This window comes from Galeopterus variegatus, unplaced genomic scaffold (assembly GCF_000696425.1).
Source record: "Galeopterus variegatus unplaced genomic scaffold, G_variegatus-3.0.2 Scaffold3576, whole genome shotgun sequence".
Lineage (NCBI taxonomy): Eukaryota > Metazoa > Chordata > Mammalia > Dermoptera > Cynocephalidae > Galeopterus > Galeopterus variegatus.
Window position 1 is genome coordinate 163,963 of NW_007729687.1, and position 22,936 is coordinate 186,898.

General features: G+C 37.4%; 1 protein-coding gene across 1 annotated transcript in view; it reads right to left on the bottom strand.

The window, feature by feature from the left end:
- Nucleotides 1-22,936, bottom strand: part of DPY19L2 (dpy-19-like 2 (C. elegans)) — a gene marked incomplete at its 5' end in the record, with an annotated part of 61,161 nt that overhangs the window by 26,141 nt on the left and 12,084 nt on the right. The window contains 4 exons of the mRNA XM_008585452.1: nt 1,225-1,324; nt 4,527-4,701; nt 5,627-5,746; nt 21,820-21,844. Coding sequence (XP_008583674.1) covers nt 1,225-1,324; nt 4,527-4,701; nt 5,627-5,746; nt 21,820-21,844 — 420 coding nt within the window. The remainder of the gene's footprint in view (nt 1-1,224; nt 1,325-4,526; nt 4,702-5,626; nt 5,747-21,819; nt 21,845-22,936) is intronic.

Genomic DNA, 22,936 nt, shown 5'->3' on the forward strand with positions numbered 1-22,936 from the left:
CACTCTCCCGAGTGAGCCACGGGCCGGCCCGCTACTTATATTTTGAATGTGTTAAAACTTACAGCAGTTTGAATTTTGTACATACTGCTTGTTAGTGCATAAACTAGTCTAGAGTTGCCCTGGGTGGCAAGATAATAGCTCATAACATAAAATTTGCTTCACATAACTCAACATAATTAATCTTCTCATGGAATACATTCTGATAGAGACTGAATGCAGTGGAAACATACATTTCAGTAGATAATTTCATCTATAAAAGCTCTGAATTGAAGCTGAATGTATCAAATAGAACATTTGGGCACTGGGCATATAGAGTATGAGAACTGGTAGGAAAAGCACCTTAACAGAATCTAAGAAACAGGGATGTTCACTAAAGTATGGTACAACAGATTATTTGGCCCCAAGAGGGAGTTCTTATGAAATCCTGAACAAATTACGATTTATGCATTAGATGTTACTTAGGATTTCAAGCATATGGGATGCCCAATCGCCACAATCAGACTTTAAATAATTTAAATAATTAAAAATAATAATTTAAGAATTTACCATTAACAATAGGCCAAAGATCCATTAAAAGAAAAGATTACCCTGGCAATTACTAGAATGATCAAAATAATTTTCAGAAACCAACCAGTTAAGGAAAACAAGTTTTAGACCTTAACAGAAAGTAGAGTTCTCATAATCAGCTACCAAAATACCCTAAATTTTCATAAAATCATGTAACAGCAAATTTTTTGCACTTTTTCTACCTGTTAGAAAAGGCTAGTCATTGCCCACCAGTAAGATCTAGAACGGTTTCTTAAGTCAGGAAGAGAGGCTTGTAGAGTCTAGAGAAGGGGTTTGGCAAAATATGGCTTTGAGTCAAATCCATCCTAACTCTTCCTACTACTACTTAAGAGTTTTACTGGAACGTGCACGCACGTGCGCACATATATTATAAATATGTAACACATTTTTCACTTTGAAAACACTGGCTCTTACTTTTTTCAGTTTTCAAAGCTTTATCAAGCCTGCTTCATAGGCTACATATTGCCACTTCTGGATAATTATTATAAAATGTTTTAACTTCCAACATGAATATGAGGATGAGAGAGTGTGTGCGTGTGTGTGTGTGTGTGTGTGTGTGTGTGTGTGTGTGTCTCTGTGCACAAAATTTTCCTTATTTCTTAGAATCAGCAGTAAGTAGCAATTGGGTCTGGCTCAAACATTTGACCGGCTGCCAACCTCAAGTCTGCATCCTCGTAATGTGGGTGATTCACAATGGGATGAAGTGCAGACAGCTTGACGCTTGCCATGGTAGGCATGGCACCTGCGAAAACAGCATCTGAAACACATAGTACATTTCTTAACAAAATGTCTTAAAGAAAACAAAAGTTAAACTTATCTATAACATACAAATCCTAATTAAGATGAAGCATATTTAAGTAATAACCACTGACATCATTATTTTTTTCACTCAATATTTATTCATTGTCTACCATGAATAACAGCTTGCTTTTGTTAAATGTTATCTTGGTGCTGACAACTGTGCTCAATATTTATACAAGGATTAAATAACCTAATTTGCACAACAACACTATGTTCTTCTTATTTGGTAGATGAGGAAGTAGAGACACAGTGAGGTTAAGTGACTTGCCCAAGACTGCATAGCTAGGAAGTTTCAGAGACTCCCTCAGCCACTTCACTACTGCTTCCTGCCATGCTTGAGCATGATGCTAAGGGCCAGCGCTATAGGGTTCTTCTTATTTGGTAGATGAGGAAGTAGAGACACAGTGAGGTTAAGTGACTTGCCCAAGATTGCATAGCTAGGAAGTTTCAGAGACTCCCTCAGCCACTTCACTACTGCTTCCTGCCATGCTTGAGCATGATGCTAAGGGCCAGCGCTATAGGGAGACACAGGGCTAGAAAGGATGTGAAATTGCAGTCTTGTTCCAATAACTTAAAATACTAGTTAAGTGAGAGACTGTTACAAAGGGCAAGTCTCACGGTACGGCTTTTCAAACGACTTTTGTGGCTGCCATCCTGGGGATCTGTCAGAGGAAAACATTATTTTCTTCCCTCAGATCATCTTTAAACATACATAATCAAGTTCTCTTAGTTGCTATTTGACTTCATATCATTTACGTGCTCTATCAAATCGTTTCACTACTTGCTAGTAGTACTTTTTGGAGAAATGGTGCGTATAAATTTGGTCATCATTAGGGAATACACCAAAATCTACTATTTGACTTCCACTTCAGTTTTGTCTCTTGGAAGACCACACAACTAAATTCTTACATCATGGCACTTTTGTATAATAAATGATTATATAACTGTGAAGATTATTGTCATTTTTAATCAGCACCAAAAAATCAGTAATAAAAACAAGGCATGCTATTCAGATCTACTACAAATAACTGAACGTTTACTTCAAATATAACTAAGCATTCTAAATGTAAGATTGAAAAAAAATCTCTTCGTATAACTTAAATTTGAAAATATGTACGTCAACTGAAGTAGGAATGGGTATTGATTATTACGAGATTCAATAATTAATGATGACAAGCTGTTAGCCTAGAGAAGTGGTTCTCAGTAAGGAATGATTTTGTATCCTCAGGAGACACTGTCAACTTCTGGGGACATTTTTGGCTGTCATACTAAGGAAGGGAGAGAGACACGATCCTGGCATCTGCTAGGCAGAGGCCAGGGATGCTGCTAAATATCCTGCAATGCACAGGACAGTTCCCAATGTCCAAAGTGCTAAGGGTGAGAAACCCTGGACTAGAGGGATCCAAAGCTCAGGGCCAGGGTCATGGAGAAGAAACTAGGAACACCTGCCCAGCAAGAGCTGGAACCACTAAGAAGATGCCACTTGTGGCAGAGAAAGAGGGATAAATACCCCCCACCTTCTTTCCTTTTAGTGGTGAGGTAAATATGAGCACAACAGGGAATAAGATATTTTCCTGTCAGTGTTCTGAAGTCTCCATTTAATCTACTGCACAGATTAGAAAAAGATACCCCTCTAACTTCACAGAAATCTACTGGTGCATGACTTGATGAGTGGACCAGAGGCTAGACTTAAGCTCCCACTTGTTCTCTCAAGTGGCCACCTTTGTGCAGTGCACAAACTGCACAACCTTACATGGTGAAACTGCATGTGAACACTAGTCCCATTCATACTATAAACTTCACTCAGCTTTTAATGAACACAGGTAATCATGAGAGAACTCATAATAAGAGGGATTAAAAGGAGAATAAAACAGATTGATGAGACGATCAAAGCGTCAGCTAAAAATGAGATGGGGGTTATGAGAGTTCTCTTAGAAGGATAAGAGAGCCAAACATCGGCTGTCTCTGCCAGGAACCTAAGGCAAGCACTGGAACAAAGAAAGACACAATAAAAGATTAAAAGCTTGGGAAAAACAACTGAAACTGGGGAGGGGCGAGGAAAACTAAGGGAGTGCCTACCTTGAGCTCCTACAGGGAAAAAGTCAGTTGTGGATTAATTTAAAAATTCTAATTAAACTGGGTTGGCAGTGCTGTGTGAGGAGGCATTGTCACCCACATACACCCTTTGAAAGCCATGGACCAAAATATCTGAGCCGAAGTTGTAAAGATTTACCTTAATGATGGTTAATTAGCAAAAATGGTGGCTATACAATGAGGAAACAGACTTGAGGAGTCACAGGAAAATTTAAATAAAACACAGTGGAGAACTTGTGCCAGAGAAAAGTACTAAATATCAAAAATAATCATGGATGAGATTATAAATTTATACAAAATATTGTAGAATATACTTATTCTCTGGAAAGTTATTTAAAAATAAAATATCTATCTGCTTGAGGTAGTTTTGAATAAAGATACAAAGAAAACAAGGTAAGTTATAAAGAATATTTGGGAATACTTAAAAGTGGGTTATATAACTCTTCTCTGTGAGATGATTTAGTGAAAAAAATATAATAGCCAAGATTTTAACTTTTCTGCACGTAACTGGTTTTAGAGAGTTAGAGGAGATAGTTAGCAGGGACGGAAGTGATAGAAAGGGTGCCAGGAAACTCCTCACTATCAAAAGTATCTTCTGCAGTGGCCCATAACAAAGTGTGAAACGTGTTATTAAAGATTTATTTCTGTGATTTGCCACTGTTATGGTTAAGATACAATAATGCTGTCTGAGAGTTATAACACATAACTTGTGAATAATCATTAGCCACATTAAAATTCTTTTGACAGCTATCTAGGAGTTTAAAGAGAGTACAAAATTGCCTTTTAAAAGGGTTTGATTGAAAAAAGACAAAAAGGAAAAAAAAAAAGGGGTTTGATTGAGTGGTTACTGTAATTAGCATGCTAAAACTCTGTGAGGGTATGAATGACTGTATGTGTGTATTTGTAAATCATATGTGTACACACATACACATATATAAATTGATAAGTATATTATATATACATACATATTATATATATATATATATATATATATATATAAATGTGTATTTGTGACTGTGTGTGTGTGCAAAACTAACTATACATATTACTAAACAGCTACATACCTGGTCTGGTATTGTATTTAATCCATTGTATAAGTTCTTCCTGGGGCAAATTATTAAATTCTCCTATTATGCTCCATTGATTATGGAGGTTTGCAAAACCTTGTAGTGACATCACTGTTAGAATGCCAAAGATAACATTCTCGAATCGAACTCTGCAAAAAAGCCAGCCAAAGAGCTGAAATAAAAGAAACCATTTATTTATAATCCTTATACGAAGAGTATACGAAGAGTGCTATAGAGTCAATAATAAATTATCACCTTACTACTTAAATGAAGGTGTATTATCCTTTGATATCAGTACATAAATATACAGAATTATCATGACCTATTGCTTAAAAACAACACATATGCTGGAATTGCAGGGCCCAGTTAAAAATGGAGCTTTCTCTCTTCTCGAAAGAATTAAGGAAGGAATAACCGATTCTTCCAGTACTGATTTACTACCAGGGTTTAAGATTAGTGAATCACAATTCTGAAACATCCTAGAACTAAATCCTTTAACATTTGGCTGCCTTTTATGGACATCATGAATAACTAGGGAAACCCTATTAGCACTGATGTGTTTATTCCTCTCTGGAAAACAGGCATTATGATATTCTGACAGTACATTTATAATCAAAACTAAAGTGTTTCTAAAGTATCTTAATCCCAAAATTCTAGCTAATTAATCTAGCTATTTTGTAATATTAAATATGGTAATGGAAAACCAAACTGACAATTTTTCTTAGGGATTCTTTGAGCCAAACAGAACTATACCAGAGAGATTACTCTGCATCTACTCTAATACTGAATGAGTACTTTGGGGTAGTTCTGGAGAGCAGGAACCCTTGCATGGACCTGAACTCCCAAAGACACATTTATGGACAGGACAGTGCTTGTCATAGAAATAGCAGTTAAAATCCAGGAATCATTTTCAAAGCTATTTGAAGTTGCTTTTCTTACTCTATAGTGAATCACGAACTAATATTTCAAATATTTAAATTAATTAACTTATAAACACCTGATATTTTTATGTCTTAGATTGCTCAGCAAAGCCATGGTAACTACACTGTAGCTGCTATAGTTATTATAGTGTAGCCATATAAGAATGAACACCTTACCCGTCTAGAGCATATCAAGGAAGCCATAACACACATGTGGGGTGTCAAAAATAGCTTCAGCCTCATAATTAAAACAGCAAGGGCAGTAAATGCTAACAACTGCAATGTGTGAAAAATCAGCTATGAAAACACAAACAAAAAAATGACATTTTCACTTTATGTATTTTAAAATTAATAAACATAAAATAAAGTATATTAAAGCTATTATTATTAATTTGGGAAAAAAAAACTTCTAACTTAGTAAATAAGTCAATTAATATTTATTCATTTATCCAACAAAGATTTATCAAGTGTCTACTATATGCCAGGTACTGTTCTGGGTGCTTCAGAAACAACAGTGAGCAATTTCTCCCCTCTAATGACTTTAGTAATGAGACACAGATAATAAATAGACATAGCAAATAAATAAATAAATTACATAGTCTCTCTGAAAGTGGTAAAGTGCACTGGGCAAGAAAATGGAGCAGGGACAGGAGCCAGGGAGTGCAGAATGTGAAACGAGGCCACAGCTGGGAGGAGCTGTCATTTTAAGTAGCACCATCATGGTGGGCCTCATGAAGGTGACATTTGAGCAAGGACCTGCACAAAATGAGAGGCGAGGCACAGAGACAAACAAACATGGACTGCTTCACAAAGATGTGTGTCATTTAGTTAAAAAACTGAAATCACAGCAGAACATAAACTAGATTATTTTAGAAGAAGTAAAATTTTATAAATATTTGTACTAATTAGTAGGATACTGCATTTTGATAAAAGTGGGGTTCCAAGGAGCAAAGATGTGAAACACAACTTTTCTAATACACATATTCATAAAATATCAACTTCTTACTAGAAAAATGCATATTGAATACAGGCATATAATTAATGCAACAAAAAGTAAATGGCAACTAAATATTTATGTTCTAATTCGCTAATATTTAAACAAATTAAATGTTAAAAATAGAGATATTTTCATCTATCAAACTGACAAATATTATACACCACATCAACAAAATGGAGGACAAACACCATATGATCATCTCAATAAACGTAGAAAAATCTTTTGATAAAATTCAACATCCCTTCGTAGCAAAAACTCTTCAACAAAACAGGTGTAGAAGGAAAGTATCTCAACACAATAAAAGCCATATATGACAAACCCACAGCTAACATCATCCTGAACAGGGAAAAGTTGAAAGCTTTTCCTCCAAGAACAGGAACAAGACCAGGATGCCTACTCTTGCCACTCCCATTTAGCATAGTACTGGAAGTTCTAGCCAGAGCAATCACGCAAGAGAAAAGAACAAAGGGCACTGGAAAAGAGGGAGTCAAATTGTCCCTTTTTGCAGAAGACATGATCTTATATAGAGGAAAAACCTAAAGACTCCACCAAAAAAACTCTTGGAACTGATAAAATAAATCCAGTAAAGTTGCAAGATATAAAATCAATCAGTAGGGCCGGCTCGGTGGCGCACTGGATAGTGCGCCGCTTGGGAAGCGCGGCGGCGCTCCCGCCCGAGGGTTCGGATCCCACATACAGACCGGTTCCCGCTCACTGGCTGAGCGAGGCACGGGAGCAACGCCGAGGGTTGCGATCCCGATGCCGGTCCCCGGTCCGGTATGGGGGCAACACTGAGGGTTGCGATCAGCTGCCGGACACTGAAAAAGACAAAAGACAAAAAAAAAAAAAAAAAAAAAAAAAAAAAAAAAAAAAAAAAATCAATCAGTAGTATTTCTATACAGCAACACCAACCAGCAGAAAAAGAAATCAAGAAAGCAAACCTTTTTATAATAGCTACTAAAATAATAAAATACCTAAGAATAAATTTAACCAAGAAGGTGAAAGATCTCTACAATGAAAACTACAAAACACTGGTGAAAGAAATAAAAGAGGACACAAAAAAATGGAAAAACATTTCATGCTTATGGATTGACAGAATCAACATTGTTTTTTTTCTATTTTAACTTCTCAATATACATTATGGTCAATTTTCATGACCCCTTACCCATTCTTCTTCCTCCTTCCCTCACTCCCCTTCCCCGCTACATAATATCTGTTCACTTGTCTTAAAAAGCTCAAGGAATTGTTGTGTCTTCTTCCCCACCTTGTTTGTGTGCTTATTTATTTATTATTAGCTCCCACAAATAAGTGAGAACATGAGGTATTTTGCTTTCTGTGCCTGTCTTGTTTCACATCCATGTTGTTGCAAATGGTAGTATTTCATTTTTCTTTATGGCAGAGTAGTGTTCCATTGTGCAGATATACTACTGTTTCCTTATCCACTAATCTGATGATGGAAATTTGGGCTGGTTCCTCCTCTTGGCTGTTGTAAACAGTGCTGCAACAAACATTGGAGTACAGGTATCCCGTTGGCATGATGATTTCCATTCCTCTGGGTATATTCCCAGCAGTGGAATAGCTGGGTAATATGGTAGATCTATCTGTAATTGTTTGAGGAAATACCATTTTCCATAAAGGTTGCACCATTTTGCAGCTCCACCAACAATGTATGAGAGTTCCTTTTTCTCCACAACCTCTCCAGCACTTATCCTTCTCAGTCTTTTGGATATTAGCTATCATGACTGGAGTGAGACGGTATCTTAAAGTGGTCTTGATTTGCATTTCCCGGATGCTGAGTGATGTTCAGCATTTTTTCATGTGTCTGTTGGCCATTCGTACATCTTCCTTTGAGAAATGCCTATTCAGCTCCTTTGCCCATTTTTTAATTGGGTTATTTGTTTTTTTGCTGTAAAGTTGTTTGAGTTCCTTGTATATTCTGGATATTAATCCTTTGTCTGTTGTATATTTTGCAAATATTTTCTCCCACTCTGCTGGTTGTCTTTTCACTCTGTTGATTGTTTCTTCTGCTGTGCAGAAGCCTTTTAGTTTGATATAATCCCATTTGTTTATTTTATCTTTAGTTGCCTGTGCTTTTGGGGTCCTATTCATGAAGTCTGTACCCACTCCTACTTCCTGGAGTGTTTCCCCTATGTTTTCTTTAAGGAGTTTTATTGCTTCAGGATGTATATTTAATTCTTTAATCCATTTTGAGTTGATTTTGGTATATGGTGAGAGGTTTGGGTCCAGTTTCATTCTCCTACATATGAATATACAGTTTTCCCAGCACCATTTGTTGAAGAGGCAGTCTCTTCCCCAGTGTGTGGACTTGCTGCCTTTGGATCAGATGGTTGTAGGTGTATGGGTTGATTTCTGGGTTCCCTATTCTATTCCATTGATCCGTGTGTCTGTTTGTATGCCAGTACCATGCTGTTTTCATTATTATAGCTTTATAAGATAGTTTAAATTCAGGCAGTGTTACACCTCCAGCTTTATTTTTTTGCTCAGGATTGCTTTGGCTATGCGTGGTCTTTTGTTATTCCATATAAATGTTTGGATAGTTTTTTCCATTTCTGAGAAGAATGTCATTGGAATTTTGATGAGGATTGCATTGAATCTGTAGATCACGTTGGGTAATATGGACAGTTTCACAACGTTAAGCCTCTCAATCCAAGAGCATGGGATATCATTCCATCTTCTTGTGTCCTCTCTAATTTCTCTCAACAGTGCTTTGTAGTTCTCTTTGTAGAGATTTTTCACATCCTTGGTTAACTTTCTTCCTAAGTATTTTATTTTTTTGGTGGCTATTGTAAATGGGCTAACTTTCTTCCTTTCTTTTTCTGCATGTTCACTGTTGGAATATAGAAATGCTACTGATTTTTGTGTGTTGATTTTGTATCCTGAAACTTTACTGAAATCATTTATCCACTCTAGGAGTTTTTTCATAGAGGCTTTAGGCTGTTCAATATATAGGATCATATCATCCGCAAACAGGGACAGTTTGACTTCATCTTTTCCAGTCTGGATGCCCTTTATTTCCTTCTCTTCTCTGATTGCTCTGGCTAGTATTTCCAACACTGTGTTTAATAGGAGTGGTGAGAGTGGGCATCCTTGTCTAGTTCCCGTTCTTAAGGTTCTTAAGGCTCAGGATGATATTGGCAGTGGGCTTATCATATATGGCTTTAATTCTGTTGAGATACTTTCCATCTATACCTAACTTGTAAATAGTTTTTATCATGAACGAATGTTGAATTTTGTCAAATGCTTTTTCAGTGTCTATAGAGATGACCATATGGTTTTTGTCTTTTTTTTTCTTGATGTGGCATATCACACTTATTGATTTGCGTATGTTGAACCAACCTTGGATCCCTGGGATGAATCTCACTTAATCATGGTGTATAATTTTGTGTATGTGTTGCTGTATTCTGTTAGCTAGTATTTTGTTGAAGATTTTTACATCTATATTCATCAAGGATATTGGCCTATAGTTTCTATTTTTCATGTATCTTTGTCTGGTTTTGGTATCAGGGTAATGTTTGCCTCCTAGGATGACTTTTGGAGAATAGCCTCTGTTTCAATCGTTTGGAAGAGTTTGTAGAGAATTGGTATCAATACATCTCTGAAGGTTTGGCAGAACTCTGCAGTGAATCAGTCCTCCTATAGTTTCTATTTTTCATGTATCTTTGTCTGGTTTTGGTATCAGGGTAATGTTTGCCTCATAGGATGACTTTTTGAGAATAGCCTCTGTTTCAATCTTTTGGAAGAGTTTGTAGAGAATTGGTATCAATACATCTCTGAAGGTTTGGCAGAACTCTGCAGTGAATCAGTCCCGTCCGGGGCTTTTCTTTGTTGGGAGCCTTCTGATAACAGCTTCAATCTCTTTTATTGTTATTGGTCTGTTCAGATTTTCTATATCATTTTGGCTCACTTTTGGTGTGTGTCCACAAATTTGTCCATTACCTCCATATTTTCAAATTTGTTGGCATATAGCTGTTTAGTCTCCAGTGATTTCTTGTATTTCTGAGGTGTCAGTTGTAATTTCACCTGTTTTATTTCTAATTTTTGTTATTTGGGTCTTCTCTCTTTTTTTCTTAGTTATCCTTGCTAAAGGTTTGTGAATTTTATTTATCTTTTCAATAAACCAACTTTTTGTTTCATTGATCATTTGTATTACTTTTTGGTTTTCTATTTTGTTTAGTTCTGCTCTGATCTTAATTATTTCTTTCCATCTATAACTTTGGGTTTGGATTGTTCTTATTTTTCTAGATGTATAAGGTGAAGCATTAGGTTGTTTATTTGCCATCTTTCCATTGTTCTGAAGTAAGCATTTAATGTGATAAATTTCCTCCTTAGTACTGCTGTTGCAGTATCCCACAGGTTTTCATATGATGTGTCATTATTTTCATTAGTTTCAATAAACTTTTTGATTTTCTGTTTAATTTCTTCTTGGACCATATGTCATTAAGTAGACTGCTGTTTAATTTCCATGTGTTTGTAGAGTTTCCAGAGTTTCATTTGTTATTGATCTCTAATTTTAATCCATTGTGATCAGAAAAAATACATGGAATAATTCCAATTTTCTGAATTTGCTGAGACTTGCTTTGTGACCTAATATGTGATCTATCCTGGAGAATGTTCCATGTGCTGATGAGAAGAATGAATATTCTGAGGTTGTTGGATGGTATGTTCTGTAGATATCTGCCAAGTACAAATGGTCCAAACTGTTGTTTAGATCTTGTGTTTCTCTATTGATTTGTTTCCTAGATGATCTGTCCAATGTTGACAGTGGGGTGTTCAGGTCCCCTACTATTATGGTGTTAGTGTCTATTTCCTTCTTTAGATCTAACAGTGTTTGCCTTGTAAATCTGGCTGCTCTGACACTGGGTGTGTATATATTTATGATTGTTATATCTTCTTGATGGATAAGATGCTTTTTTCATTATATAGTGGCCTTCTTTATCTCTTTTTATGGTTTTTGCTTTAAAATCTATTTTATCTGATATGAGAATAGCTACTCTAGCTCATTATTCATTTCTATTTGCTTATCTTTTTCCATCCTTTCTCTCTTAATTTATGTGTGTCTTTACAGGTCAGGTGAGTCTCTTGAGGACAGCATATTGTTGGGTCCACCTTTTTAAACCAGTCAGCCAGTCCGTGTCTTTTGAGTGGGGATTTTAATCCCTTCATATTTAGAGGTATTATTGAAAGGGGTTGATTTACTCCTATCATTTTATTGATTTTCATTTAGATGTTTAAGTACTTTTTGTTCCTTTCTTCCTAAATTTTCTGCTTGTCTTCTGTATTTGTTGGTTTCTTGGGGTGGTAGATAAACTACGTTTTTTCCTTATTGTTAGCATTTTTGTTTTGCTAGTAGGTTTGGTTCTTTCTTGAGTATTCATGGCAGTGAAGGCTGTTTATGAGGTATCAAACCCAGTACTTCCTTGAGAATTTCTTGTAAGGCTGGTCGTGTGGTAGTGAACTCCCACAGTCCTTGTTTGTCTGAGAAATATACTATTTGTCCTTCATTTTGGAAGGACAGCCTTGCTGGGTATAGTATTCTTGGCTGGCAATTTTTGTCTTTTAGTATTTTGAACATATCATCCCATTCTTTTCTGGGTTTTAGGGTTTCTGATGAAAAGTCTGATGTTATTCTGATTGGGGCTTCCTTATAGGTGACTTGCCACTTCTCTCTTGCAGCTTTTAAGATTCTCTCTTTGCCTTTGAGTTTTTCCAGTTTGACTATCACATGTCTTGGAGAGGATCTATTTGGGTTGAATATGTTAGGGGCTCTTTGGGCCTCCTGAATCTGGAGATATGTAGTTTTCCCTATACCTGGGAAGTTTTCTGCTATTATTTCACTGAATATATTTTCAATGCTATTTCCTTTTTCTTCCCCTTCTGGAATACCAATGATTTGAATATTTGAGAGCTTAATATTGTGTTATCTCTCTTAGATTTTCTTTAATTTTTTAAATTCTTTTTTCTGGTCTGCCTGTGTTAATTCAAACAGACTGTCTTCAAGGTTAGAAATTCTCTCTTCTACTTCTTATAGCCTGCTGGTTAGACTGTGTTGTGTTTTTTATTTTGTTGAATGAATCCTTCAGCTTCACAAGCTCTGTGACATTCTTTTTCAAGGCACTGATTGCTTTGTATGTTTCTTCTTTCAGATCATGTATATTTTTTCTCATTTCAATGTATTGTCTGAGTTTTCTTGTATTTCATTTAGTTTCCTTAGAATTGTTGCTCTAAATTCCTTGTCAGTCATTTCAAAGACTTCCTGTTCTATAGGATCTAGAGCTTGAGAGTTATTGTTTTCTTTTGGTGGTTATGTACTTTCTTGATTTTTCATATTTTTGTTATCTTTCCTTTGGTGTTTTGTCTTTTAGGCAGAGGGTATCACAGTCCACTCACTTCACCCAGATGTCTGGCTTGGATCCTGAAAGGACTGCCAATTCTGAGCATCAGGAACTAGCCTGGGCTGGGAGTCCCACGATGCCTATCTATTCCAGCACGGCTGCCTCAGGGCATATGGGCCATGAGGCTCTTAAGTCTCTGTAAGTGGTGGGGATCAACCTGGGCTGAAGGTCCCACAGTGCCTGCCTTTTCCAGCATGACTGTCTTGGAGCATGTGGGCCCCAAGGCTGTTTAGTCTCTGAAAGCAGCAGGGACTGACCTGGACTGAAGGTCCCACAGTGCCTGCCTTTTCTGGCACAGCTGTCTTGGAGTGTGTGGGGCCTGAGGCTCTTAAGTTTTTCTAAGCAGTGCAGACCAACCTGGGCTGAAGGTCCTGCAGTGCCTGCCTTTTCTGGCATGGCTGTTTCGGAGTGTGTGGGCCCTGAGGTTCTTAAGTCTTTCTAAGCAGCAGGGACCGACCTGGGCTGAAGATCCTGCAGTGCCTGCCTTTTCTGGCACAGCTATCTCAGAGCATGTGGGCCCTGAGGCTCTTAAGTCTTTCTGAGTGGCACGGACCGACTGACAGAATTAACATTTTGAAAATATCCATCTACGGATTCATTGCAATTCCTATCAAAATACCAATGACATTCATCACAGAAATAGAAAAAACAAACGACATTCATATGGAACAACAGAAGACCTCAAATAGCCAAAGCAATCCTTAAGAAAAAGAATAAAGCCACATAATACTACCTGACTTCAAACTGTACTACAAAGCTATAGTAATCAAAATAGTATGGTGCAGACAGAAAAACAGACACATAGAACAATGGAACAGAATAGAGAACCCAGAAATAAATCCACATACCTACAGCTAACTGATCTTTGACAGAGGCACTGAAAACATACTTTGGGGAAAGGACAGCCTCTTCAATAAACGGTGTTTGTAAGACTGGATATCCATGTATCGAAGAATGAAACTAGACTCTTATCTCTCACTGTATATGAAAATCAACTCAAAATGGATTAAAAACTTAAATGCAAGACCTGAAACTATAAAACTTCTAGAAGAAAACACAAGGGAAATGCTCCATGACATAGGACTGGGCAAAGATTTTATGGGGGAGTGGGGGAAACACAGGCAACAAAAGAGAAATAAACAAATAGGATTATATCAAAGTAAAAATCTTCTGCACAACAAAGGAAACAATAAACAGAGTGAAGAAACAACCCACAGAATGGGAGAAAATATCTGTAAACCATGCATCAAATAAGGGGCTAATATCCAGAATATACAAGGAACACAAACAATTCAATACTAAAAAAAACACAATTAAAAAATGGCAAGGGAAATGAATAGACATTTCTCAAAAGAAGACATACAAATGGCCAACAGGTATATGAAAAAAATGTTCACCATCACTAATCATCAGGGAAATGTAAATCAAAAGCACATTGTGATATCATCTCACTCCAGTTAGACTTGTCATTATCAAAAAGACAGAAAACAACAAATGCTAGTGAGAATGTGGAGAAAGGAGAATGCTGCTACACTGTTGGTGGGAATGTAAATTAGCACAACCACTATGGAAAACAGTATGGAGGATTCTCAAACAACTACAGATAGAGCTGCAATCTGATCCAGCAATTCCACTGCTGGGTATATACCCAAAGGAACGGAAATCATCATGTTGAAGGGATACCTGCACTCCCATGTCCACTGTAGCTCTACTTAGAATACCCAAGATACGGAACCAACCTAACTGTCCATTGATGCATGATTGGATAAAAAAAATGTGATATATATACATAATAGAATACTACTCAGCCATAAAAAAGAATAAAATCCTGCTATTCACAGCAACATGGATGGACTTGGAGAAACTTATGTTAAGTGAAATAAACCAGATACAGAAAGAGAAATACACGTGTTCTCATTCATATGTGCAGCTAAAAAAACAAAAACAAAAATAAAAACAAATAATAATAAGTTAAACTGTTAAAAGGAGAAAGAAAAACTGTGGTTACTAGAGGTGAGAAAGGGGAGTTGGGGGGGGATAGTGAGAGGCTGGCTGGTTAATGGACACAAAATTACAGCTAGATAGAAAAAATGAGTTCTATTAGTGTACAATCTAAGAATCTATAATTAACAATGATTTACTGCATGTTATCAAGAGACTAGAAGAGAGGAGACCAAATATTCACTTCACAAAGAAATGATTATGTTTTACAATGACAAATATGCTAATTACCCTGATTAGATCATCATACATTGTATACACGTATTAAAATATAAATCTTGTACCCCAAAAATATGTACAATTAATATGTTTCAATAAAAAGGATTTTTTTTTTAAAGGTAAAAAAAAAAATTAAAAAGGGCTGGCTGGTTAGGTCATTTGGTTAGAGCATGGTGCTGATAACAGCAAGGTCCAGGGTTCAATACTTACAATGGCCAGCTACAAAAAAAAAAGATTAAAATAAATAAAGAAAAATAAATTAACACTGTTCCAGAGGATGCAATGAAACAAACACTGAAATGATAAATTGATAAACTTCTGTAATTTAAAATTATTTATCAATTCTCTAGAGAAAAGAGCCAACCCCTTCGACATAAATTTCCATTTCAGGAATTTACCTGTGGAAATAATCCAAACACAATGATGTTCTACCAAGATGATCACCAAAACGTATTTTTAACAGGAAAAACAGGTAACAATCTAACAATCTAAGTGACCAATATAGCTCAGCTCTGTTTACAATAGCCAAGACATGAAACTAACCTAAATGTCTATTGGTGAATGACTGGATAAGGAAGCTGTAGTATATATACACCATGTAATACTACTGTGCCATAAAAAAGAATGAAATTCTCCCATTTGCAACAACACAGATGAGCCTGGAGAACCTTATGTTAAGTGAAATAAGCAAAGCACAGAGGGATAAATACCGCATGTGCTCACTCATAAGTGGGAGCTAAGAGAGAAAAAAGAAAGGAAAGAAAGACCACAGGGGTGTGCTGGACTTGCAGAGGGCGAGAACATTCCTGGGCTACAAAGTGGAGTGGGGGGTGGAGAGGAGAATGGAGGCTGGGGATAACTGGGTGGGGACACAGGGTACAAAGCAATTTGTGGTAATGGGTATGTTGCCAGTATGAACCTGGCCTTTACATCTAGGGCACGAGGGGTGACAATCAGCTTTGTATCTCATGAATATTCATAATCAATAAAAAAAGAATAAGTAATCATATATTAGATTATTTAATGCCATGGAAAAGTTTTCAGAGTATAAAACTCTGAACATATAGAATGATATTAATTCTACAGAAAATATCCATGCATATATAGTATGAGAATAGGGAATGCTGTAGGAAAACACATCAAAATGCTAACAAGGGTTACTTCTGAATGATTTTTCTATATTTTCCAAATTTTTAAGTGTGTTATACTTTTATTCAGAAATATATCATATTTAAAACAGAATGGCAAAAACCGTACCCAAAGCTATTTTTATTTAATTTTTAAGTAAAGATATTTAAAAATAGAATTTATTTTTTTCACAATTCTTGGACACAATGTTAGAATAGAATACATTTGTTTCAAAATCAGTCCTTCATTTTTTAATCAAACTCAACTTTGGGCAAAGTCAGGGACATGTTATGGAGGAAACAAAAAACACCAACCATCCTTCAAAACCAAACAAGTCCCTTTGTCTAGAACCAGTAAATCACAGATCGGGAGGTCACCTATCCAAAACAGGTGCCTCTTCCCTTAAATCTATGAACTGGACATTCACTATTTCCTGAACAGGAGTACGTCCCAGGAGTGCACACTGCAATGCCAGACAGCAGAAATGTTAGAAAATCTTTCCTGAAACCAAACCAGTATGTTTCTCTGCCATTTCCACACTTCTGGAACTGCACGAAGTTAGTCTAAACCCATTTATGTATGAAAGTTCTCTATTATCTAAATACTGTAATTATGACTTTGCACTATCCCCACCTTCACCCTTAGAAAGCTTGTTGTTTTTAGGCTAAATATTCACAAATCTTCAATTATGAGCTCTGTGTTGTCATGATTCTGGTTGCCCTTCTCTAGACATGGTATACGGACTGTCCATATTTTTCTTAAAATGTGGCATTTAGAAATAGACTATAATAGATATGATCTAATTAATGCAAATATACACCTAATTTCTCCCAATACTCTTTTGGTTATTTTGAGCCACAGAATGACACTGTCATTTTCTCTCATAGTTCCAGTCACTTCTACATGAGCAACAACTCGCATGACCAAAATTAAGTCCACAGTAGTAATTATTTTTCACCCTCTTCTGTTATCTAAGGGTTGAAAGGACTCTATGTTCATCTGGAGACTTGAAAGATCCTCACCATTTCCTTATTTTTCCTGAATGATGTTTTTGGGTTTTTTTTTTTTTTTTTTTTTTTTTGTGTGTGTGTGTGTGTGTGTGTGTGTGTGTGTTTGTGTGTGTGTGTGCCTGGACAACATAAAACAGCTACTCCAAATGGCATCCCTTACTTTCTTGTTCTGTTCTCACCCCAATGCTCCCAACCATCCTTCTGCTCTCAGGCTCCTACCCTGTGCAGGGCTCTCTTGCCATATAGTTCCATCATCTTCATTCTATTAAGCAGATTTCTTTTTAACCACCAAGTGGAGGTCAGAAAGCTACAGTCAGAAAGTATAGTCCAAAATCACTACTATAAGTACACTACTGTTAATTTGTTAGTACCTCTTTCCAACATAAAAATCGCGAGGAAAATCTTCACAACACTTTTTAGAGGCTGAAAGCAAGCAAGGAAGAGGAGCTCAGGAAACTGTTCACTACCTGTCTTTGCAATAAGTGAGCCCAATGTGGTGAAGTGTGAGGTAGGAGCCACCACGTGGAGAGAAAACAAGGACTAAGTGTCTAAGACCAGTCCAAATGGTGAGGCTGTTCCTGTCAAAACTACCTTCAGTGACAGTTCGAAGATGTCTTGAGACCATGCTAAAGAGGTGTCCCTCCGTGGGCACAGTAACAGGAGGCAGAACATTAGCTGGAGCCTCCTGAAGTCTTGGTCTAGAATCACACTAATTGTACAGGCTAACACCTACATGGTGCTTACGTTACACTAGGCATCATTCTAAGTACCTTACATATAACTCACACAGAAGCCATATGAGATAGGTATTAGTATTTTTGTTGTTCTTGTTTCCTAAAAGATGTTCAGAAACTTACCCAAGATCACACAGTTAGTAAGGGGCAGAAAGAAATAGGATGTGAGTCAGTCTAGCTCCTGGGTCTATGTCTTAACCACCAGTATGCTGCTTCTCCAGACAACAAATTATTGAACAACGTGGTCTATTAGGCTATTGACACAGAAGTGCACAGACCTGCCCCCCTCCCCATGCCCAAAAGCCAGTTTCTCAAAAGAAGTAATTGTCCTCACAAATTCTGCAGCACTTCACTCCATAGTGGTTCAGATGCCTTCAGCTGTCTGTCACAGAAAACCCTGCAGCCATAAGTAATAGAAAATCCTTGTAACAGAAAACAGAAACTCAGCTGACTTAAGATGTAAAGGGTAAAACGTAAAATGATCAAATGCTATAACAAGCTGTAGATATGAGGGGAAAAAGTGAAGGTACAGGACCGACTGTCATGGGCAAAACGAGGTGCAAGTGGGTCTCCTGACAAGCTCAGCAGAGCAGTCACCGCGCTGCTCTCCGTCCATCTCCACGCGGGTTCCTCATGTGAACTCTGACATTCTTGGAATAAACACTGCTCCTAACTCACTTCCCTCCTTCTTCTTTCCTGTGAATTACTAGACACACCTGTACTGGTTTCTAAGCCCATAAAAATTGGTTAAAAGACACTAATTTGATAAAATAAATAATTACAGTTTCAAAACATTAAATTATGAGGAACACTTACAACAGAATCCTTTAACCTAACAAACTATAATAATCACTATCAGGACAGTAGGGAGGTAACCCAGTGGTTTCTTCAGTGAGTTGAGGGAGGCAGACCGTCACCTATTCAGAGGCTCGACAGGGAGAAACAAGCAAGCAAGTCCCTGATGATCAAATCATCCTAACAAATCCTCCCCTAACCCTGAAACACACTGTAATGTATATACAGCCTTTTGTTATCACATCGCATTCAAAGTGAGCAGCACCCTCTGTACCTCTCCAGGTTTCACGCCTTGCACACCCTATCACACCAACTGAAAACAGTCCCTGTCTCCAAAAGTGAGCCCTGAGCAGGAGTGGTATGCGAAGTCACCTCTCGCCCAGAAGGTAGAAGACTATCCTGGCACTGCACTGAAACTCATTATTTCCTTCCACAAGACCTGCAGATTTTAGAAATTAAGAGATTTACTACCATTGTGCTCCTGTTAGTTGGCTCCACTCCTGTTTTGCCTTTTAAAGTCTGCTTTACTGCCAACAGACCTAAAATATCTAAAATTCAGATCTGACCATACCATCTCTCACTTAGGAATAAAGTCCAGTCTGAAGTCCAGATTCTTTGTGTACAAAGCCTCCATGGTCTGAACCCTGCTGATAGAGTTTGGATGTGCTGTCCCTGCCAAAACTCATGTGGGAATCTGATCCCCAATGTGGCAGTGCTGGGAGTTGAGTCATGGAGGCGGATCCCTCATGAATGGATTCTCTCCCTGGGGCAGGAGAGGTAGTGAGTGAGATCTCGCTCTATTAGTTCCTGCGTGAGCCGGTTGTGTAAAAGACCCTGGTGCCTCCCCCCCACTCTCTTGCTTCCTCTCACCATGTGATCTGCTTGTACCCGCTGGCTGCCTGCCGCTTTCCACCATGAGTAGAAGCAGCCTGAGGCCCGTGCCAGATGCAGCTGTCCCAGAATCGTAAGCCAAGTAAACCTCTGTTCTGTATAAATTACCCAATCTCGGGTATTTCTGTTATAGCAACACAAACGGACTGATACACCTGCCTACCTTTTCAGTCTCATTTTCTGCCACTTCTTGCTTTTTTGTACATCAACACTAGAGATTTGCTGGTAGCTCTGAACATAACATACTATCTTATGCCTCCTTTGCACATGCACATCTTCTGACCTTGGTAAACTCCTATTCCTCCTCTAAAGCCATTTAAAAAATCTTTCCCCAACTACCCTGCCTCCTGCACATAAATGTAATCACTTCTCCTGTACAACTTTAGAGTTTACTTTTCTCACTGCACATATCTGCATATTTCTAATCTGTGCACATTTTATCCTCCCCCACTATACTGTAAATTCCTTAAAGTAGAAACCTAGTATATAGTAGGCATATAATAAAGATCAAACTGCTGTAAGTATATAGAATTAGTAAAAAAAAAAAAAAAGAAAACATGCAAAATAAGGATGAATGGAAGAATGAAAGACAGTGAGAAAGAAGCAAAATAATGTGAGAAAGAAGGGCAGAAAATTAAGTCCTATGTTTTTCAAAAAGAGGCTGGTCGTAGATACTGTACATTAAACATGAAGTCTGAATGTGAACTAATAAGTAAAACCAGGTAATGTGACATTTCATGGATGATTTACAGAAAAGTCGTTTACATGAGGCAGCAGTAGCATGAGTGGTTACAGGTCTAGATACTGCAGCTCCACTGCCTGGGCTTTGCGACGTTAAGCAAGTTACTCAACGTCTCTACACCACAGTTTCTTCATCTATAAAATATAAATCACAGTGCCTACCTCAAAGGGTAGTTGTAAGGATGAAATTATTAGTGCATGTAAATCACTTACAAAAATGCCCTGTACACAGGAAGCAATAAGTGTGGAGAGTTCTGGGAATGGACTGCTTAAGTTCAAATCCAATCTTCACTACAAATTAGCTGTGAGACCTTAGGTAAGCTACTTCCCTTCTTGGGTCTCTACTTTTTGGTAGATACCCCTCTGTTCTTCTCCCCAGCAGCTGGGTGTGGCCCTGTGCTGCGTTCTGGATGTGGGCCGAAAGTGCCATGAAAATCTTCCATGCCCAGCCCTTGCAACACCTCCAGTGCATGATCTTCCTGCTTTTTCTCCCTCACTGGCTTGTTGCAGGCAAGCACAGAAACTCTGGAAGTGCATGTTCAAGACAGCAGAGCCACAGAAGGAAGCAGTCTGGGTCTCTCCATCACTGCTTGTCAGAGCCACCTGCTAATAAGGAACTCTTGGTTTTAACTTTATGTAAGAAAAGAAGTAAATTTCTACTAAGTAATTAAAATGTTGGTGTAACAGCTAGTATTATCTAACTAACATAATTTCCTTATTTACAAAGTGGAAACAATATTATAAGAATTAAACAGCACAGTACATGGCATGTAATAACTATTCAAAAAATACTGGTAATCATGATATTCCTATTAAGTTCAAATTCAGTTGCCTTCTCTTGTAAATATGATCTTTCCCTGAAGGCCCCCCTTAAAGTTCCATCACTTAGGAAATCGTATTTCCAGCTCACAGTGATCTTTCCCTTCGTATGCCACAAAATAACACACACCATATGAAATGTCTTGTTTAGTGTCTTTTTTGTAAAGTTACACATACTTGAGGAATATTACTACACTATCTTTTGCATCCTACAACCCCGCTGAGCTTGTAGCTGACTGATCATCAAGTCTACATGGTGGCAGAAGGCACCAGACACACATCCACAGGTGCCTGCACTGACGGACCACAGCTGATTAGCTGAGCAGGCTAGAAAGCAAATGCTTGTTACTGTTGAATGACTAAAAGAATGAATAAATGAAGACAATTAATTTAATTATGTTCCATGGTCATAAATTAACCTTCTGACTTTCAAATCCTTATTATTGTTCAAAGTGAGAGCAGATTAAAAGTGAGAGGGATCAGCAGAAATTTGTTACCAATGCTGAACAATTCAAGCCCTACTGATGGTTCACCAGCAGCAGGTTATATTCTCCATTGTAAATTACCCTTGAAACAAGAATTTAATACACGAATCTATAAGAGATTAAAACGAAAGCTTTACCTCACCATGTTCAAGGAGCTGTTTTCTGGAATAAAACAAAAATATTATTTATCTACTAAATATCCATTATACTGTAATTATATAAGAATAAACTTCACATATAATTATATAAGTAAGCTTCATTTCACTAAGCTTCATTGTTCTTAGATTTTTTAGATTTGATTTTCTCTAAACTACTTAAAGAGCATAAATTAAAAATAAAATAGATTAGATAATACTACTAACAGCAATTTAAAGGGCTTAATTTACAGCCACCATACTTAAAGTGTGTCAAAGACGTCATTTTTTGGTTAAGATAAAAATAGATTTTACTGTTCCCTGGAGATTGTACCTCTGGAAGAGTAAGTGAATAAAAGACCTTCTATTAAATATTTGATCTATGTATAGCATATACTTTTGAGTTGCCTTCATTTTAAACAATTGTAAATAACCGAACATCCTAGTACATAAACTTCGTGAGCATTTCTGAATATTTCTTTAAGATAAATTTTTAAAAGAAAAAATATTGGGTAAGGCATAAAAATATTTTTAGTTCCCCAAAAGTTGTCCCAATTGACTAAATATCTGCAGCACACTAGCATGTTCTAGGCACTGTGCACTGAATATAGCGTGAATAGTATCGATACAATTCTTATCTTTACAGAGCTTGTATTAGATCCAGGCAAGAGGTAAGAGACTGCCTGTTTATTGTTCCATTGAAAAGACCGGGTATTTTATTTTTATGAAAGGCTTTACAGGATGCAGAGGCCTAACATGGACTTTGTGCTTGGGGAGAGAAATGAGACAGTGTCCAAAGGAAGGTCAGGGGCACACAGACCCATAGATTTTTGGCAAGTGTGGTTGGGGAAAGGCCTCTTGGGACAGTAGTGGAGTCACCAAATTACTTTGCCTCCACTGTAGCTCCTTCCCTACAGGTGCAGTCAGAGGGTAGGGGTTCCCACTTGTCCTGAAATCTTCCAGTCGCAACAGAGTCCTGTAGTGAGCTGCTGCATGCAAGGAAGGCCGGGTAGGTACATGAGCATAATCACAATGACCCTGACAGTAACTACTGTTACACATAAATCTAGTAGCTAATTCAAAATATGAATACACAAGACACAAACAGCATAAAAGAGAA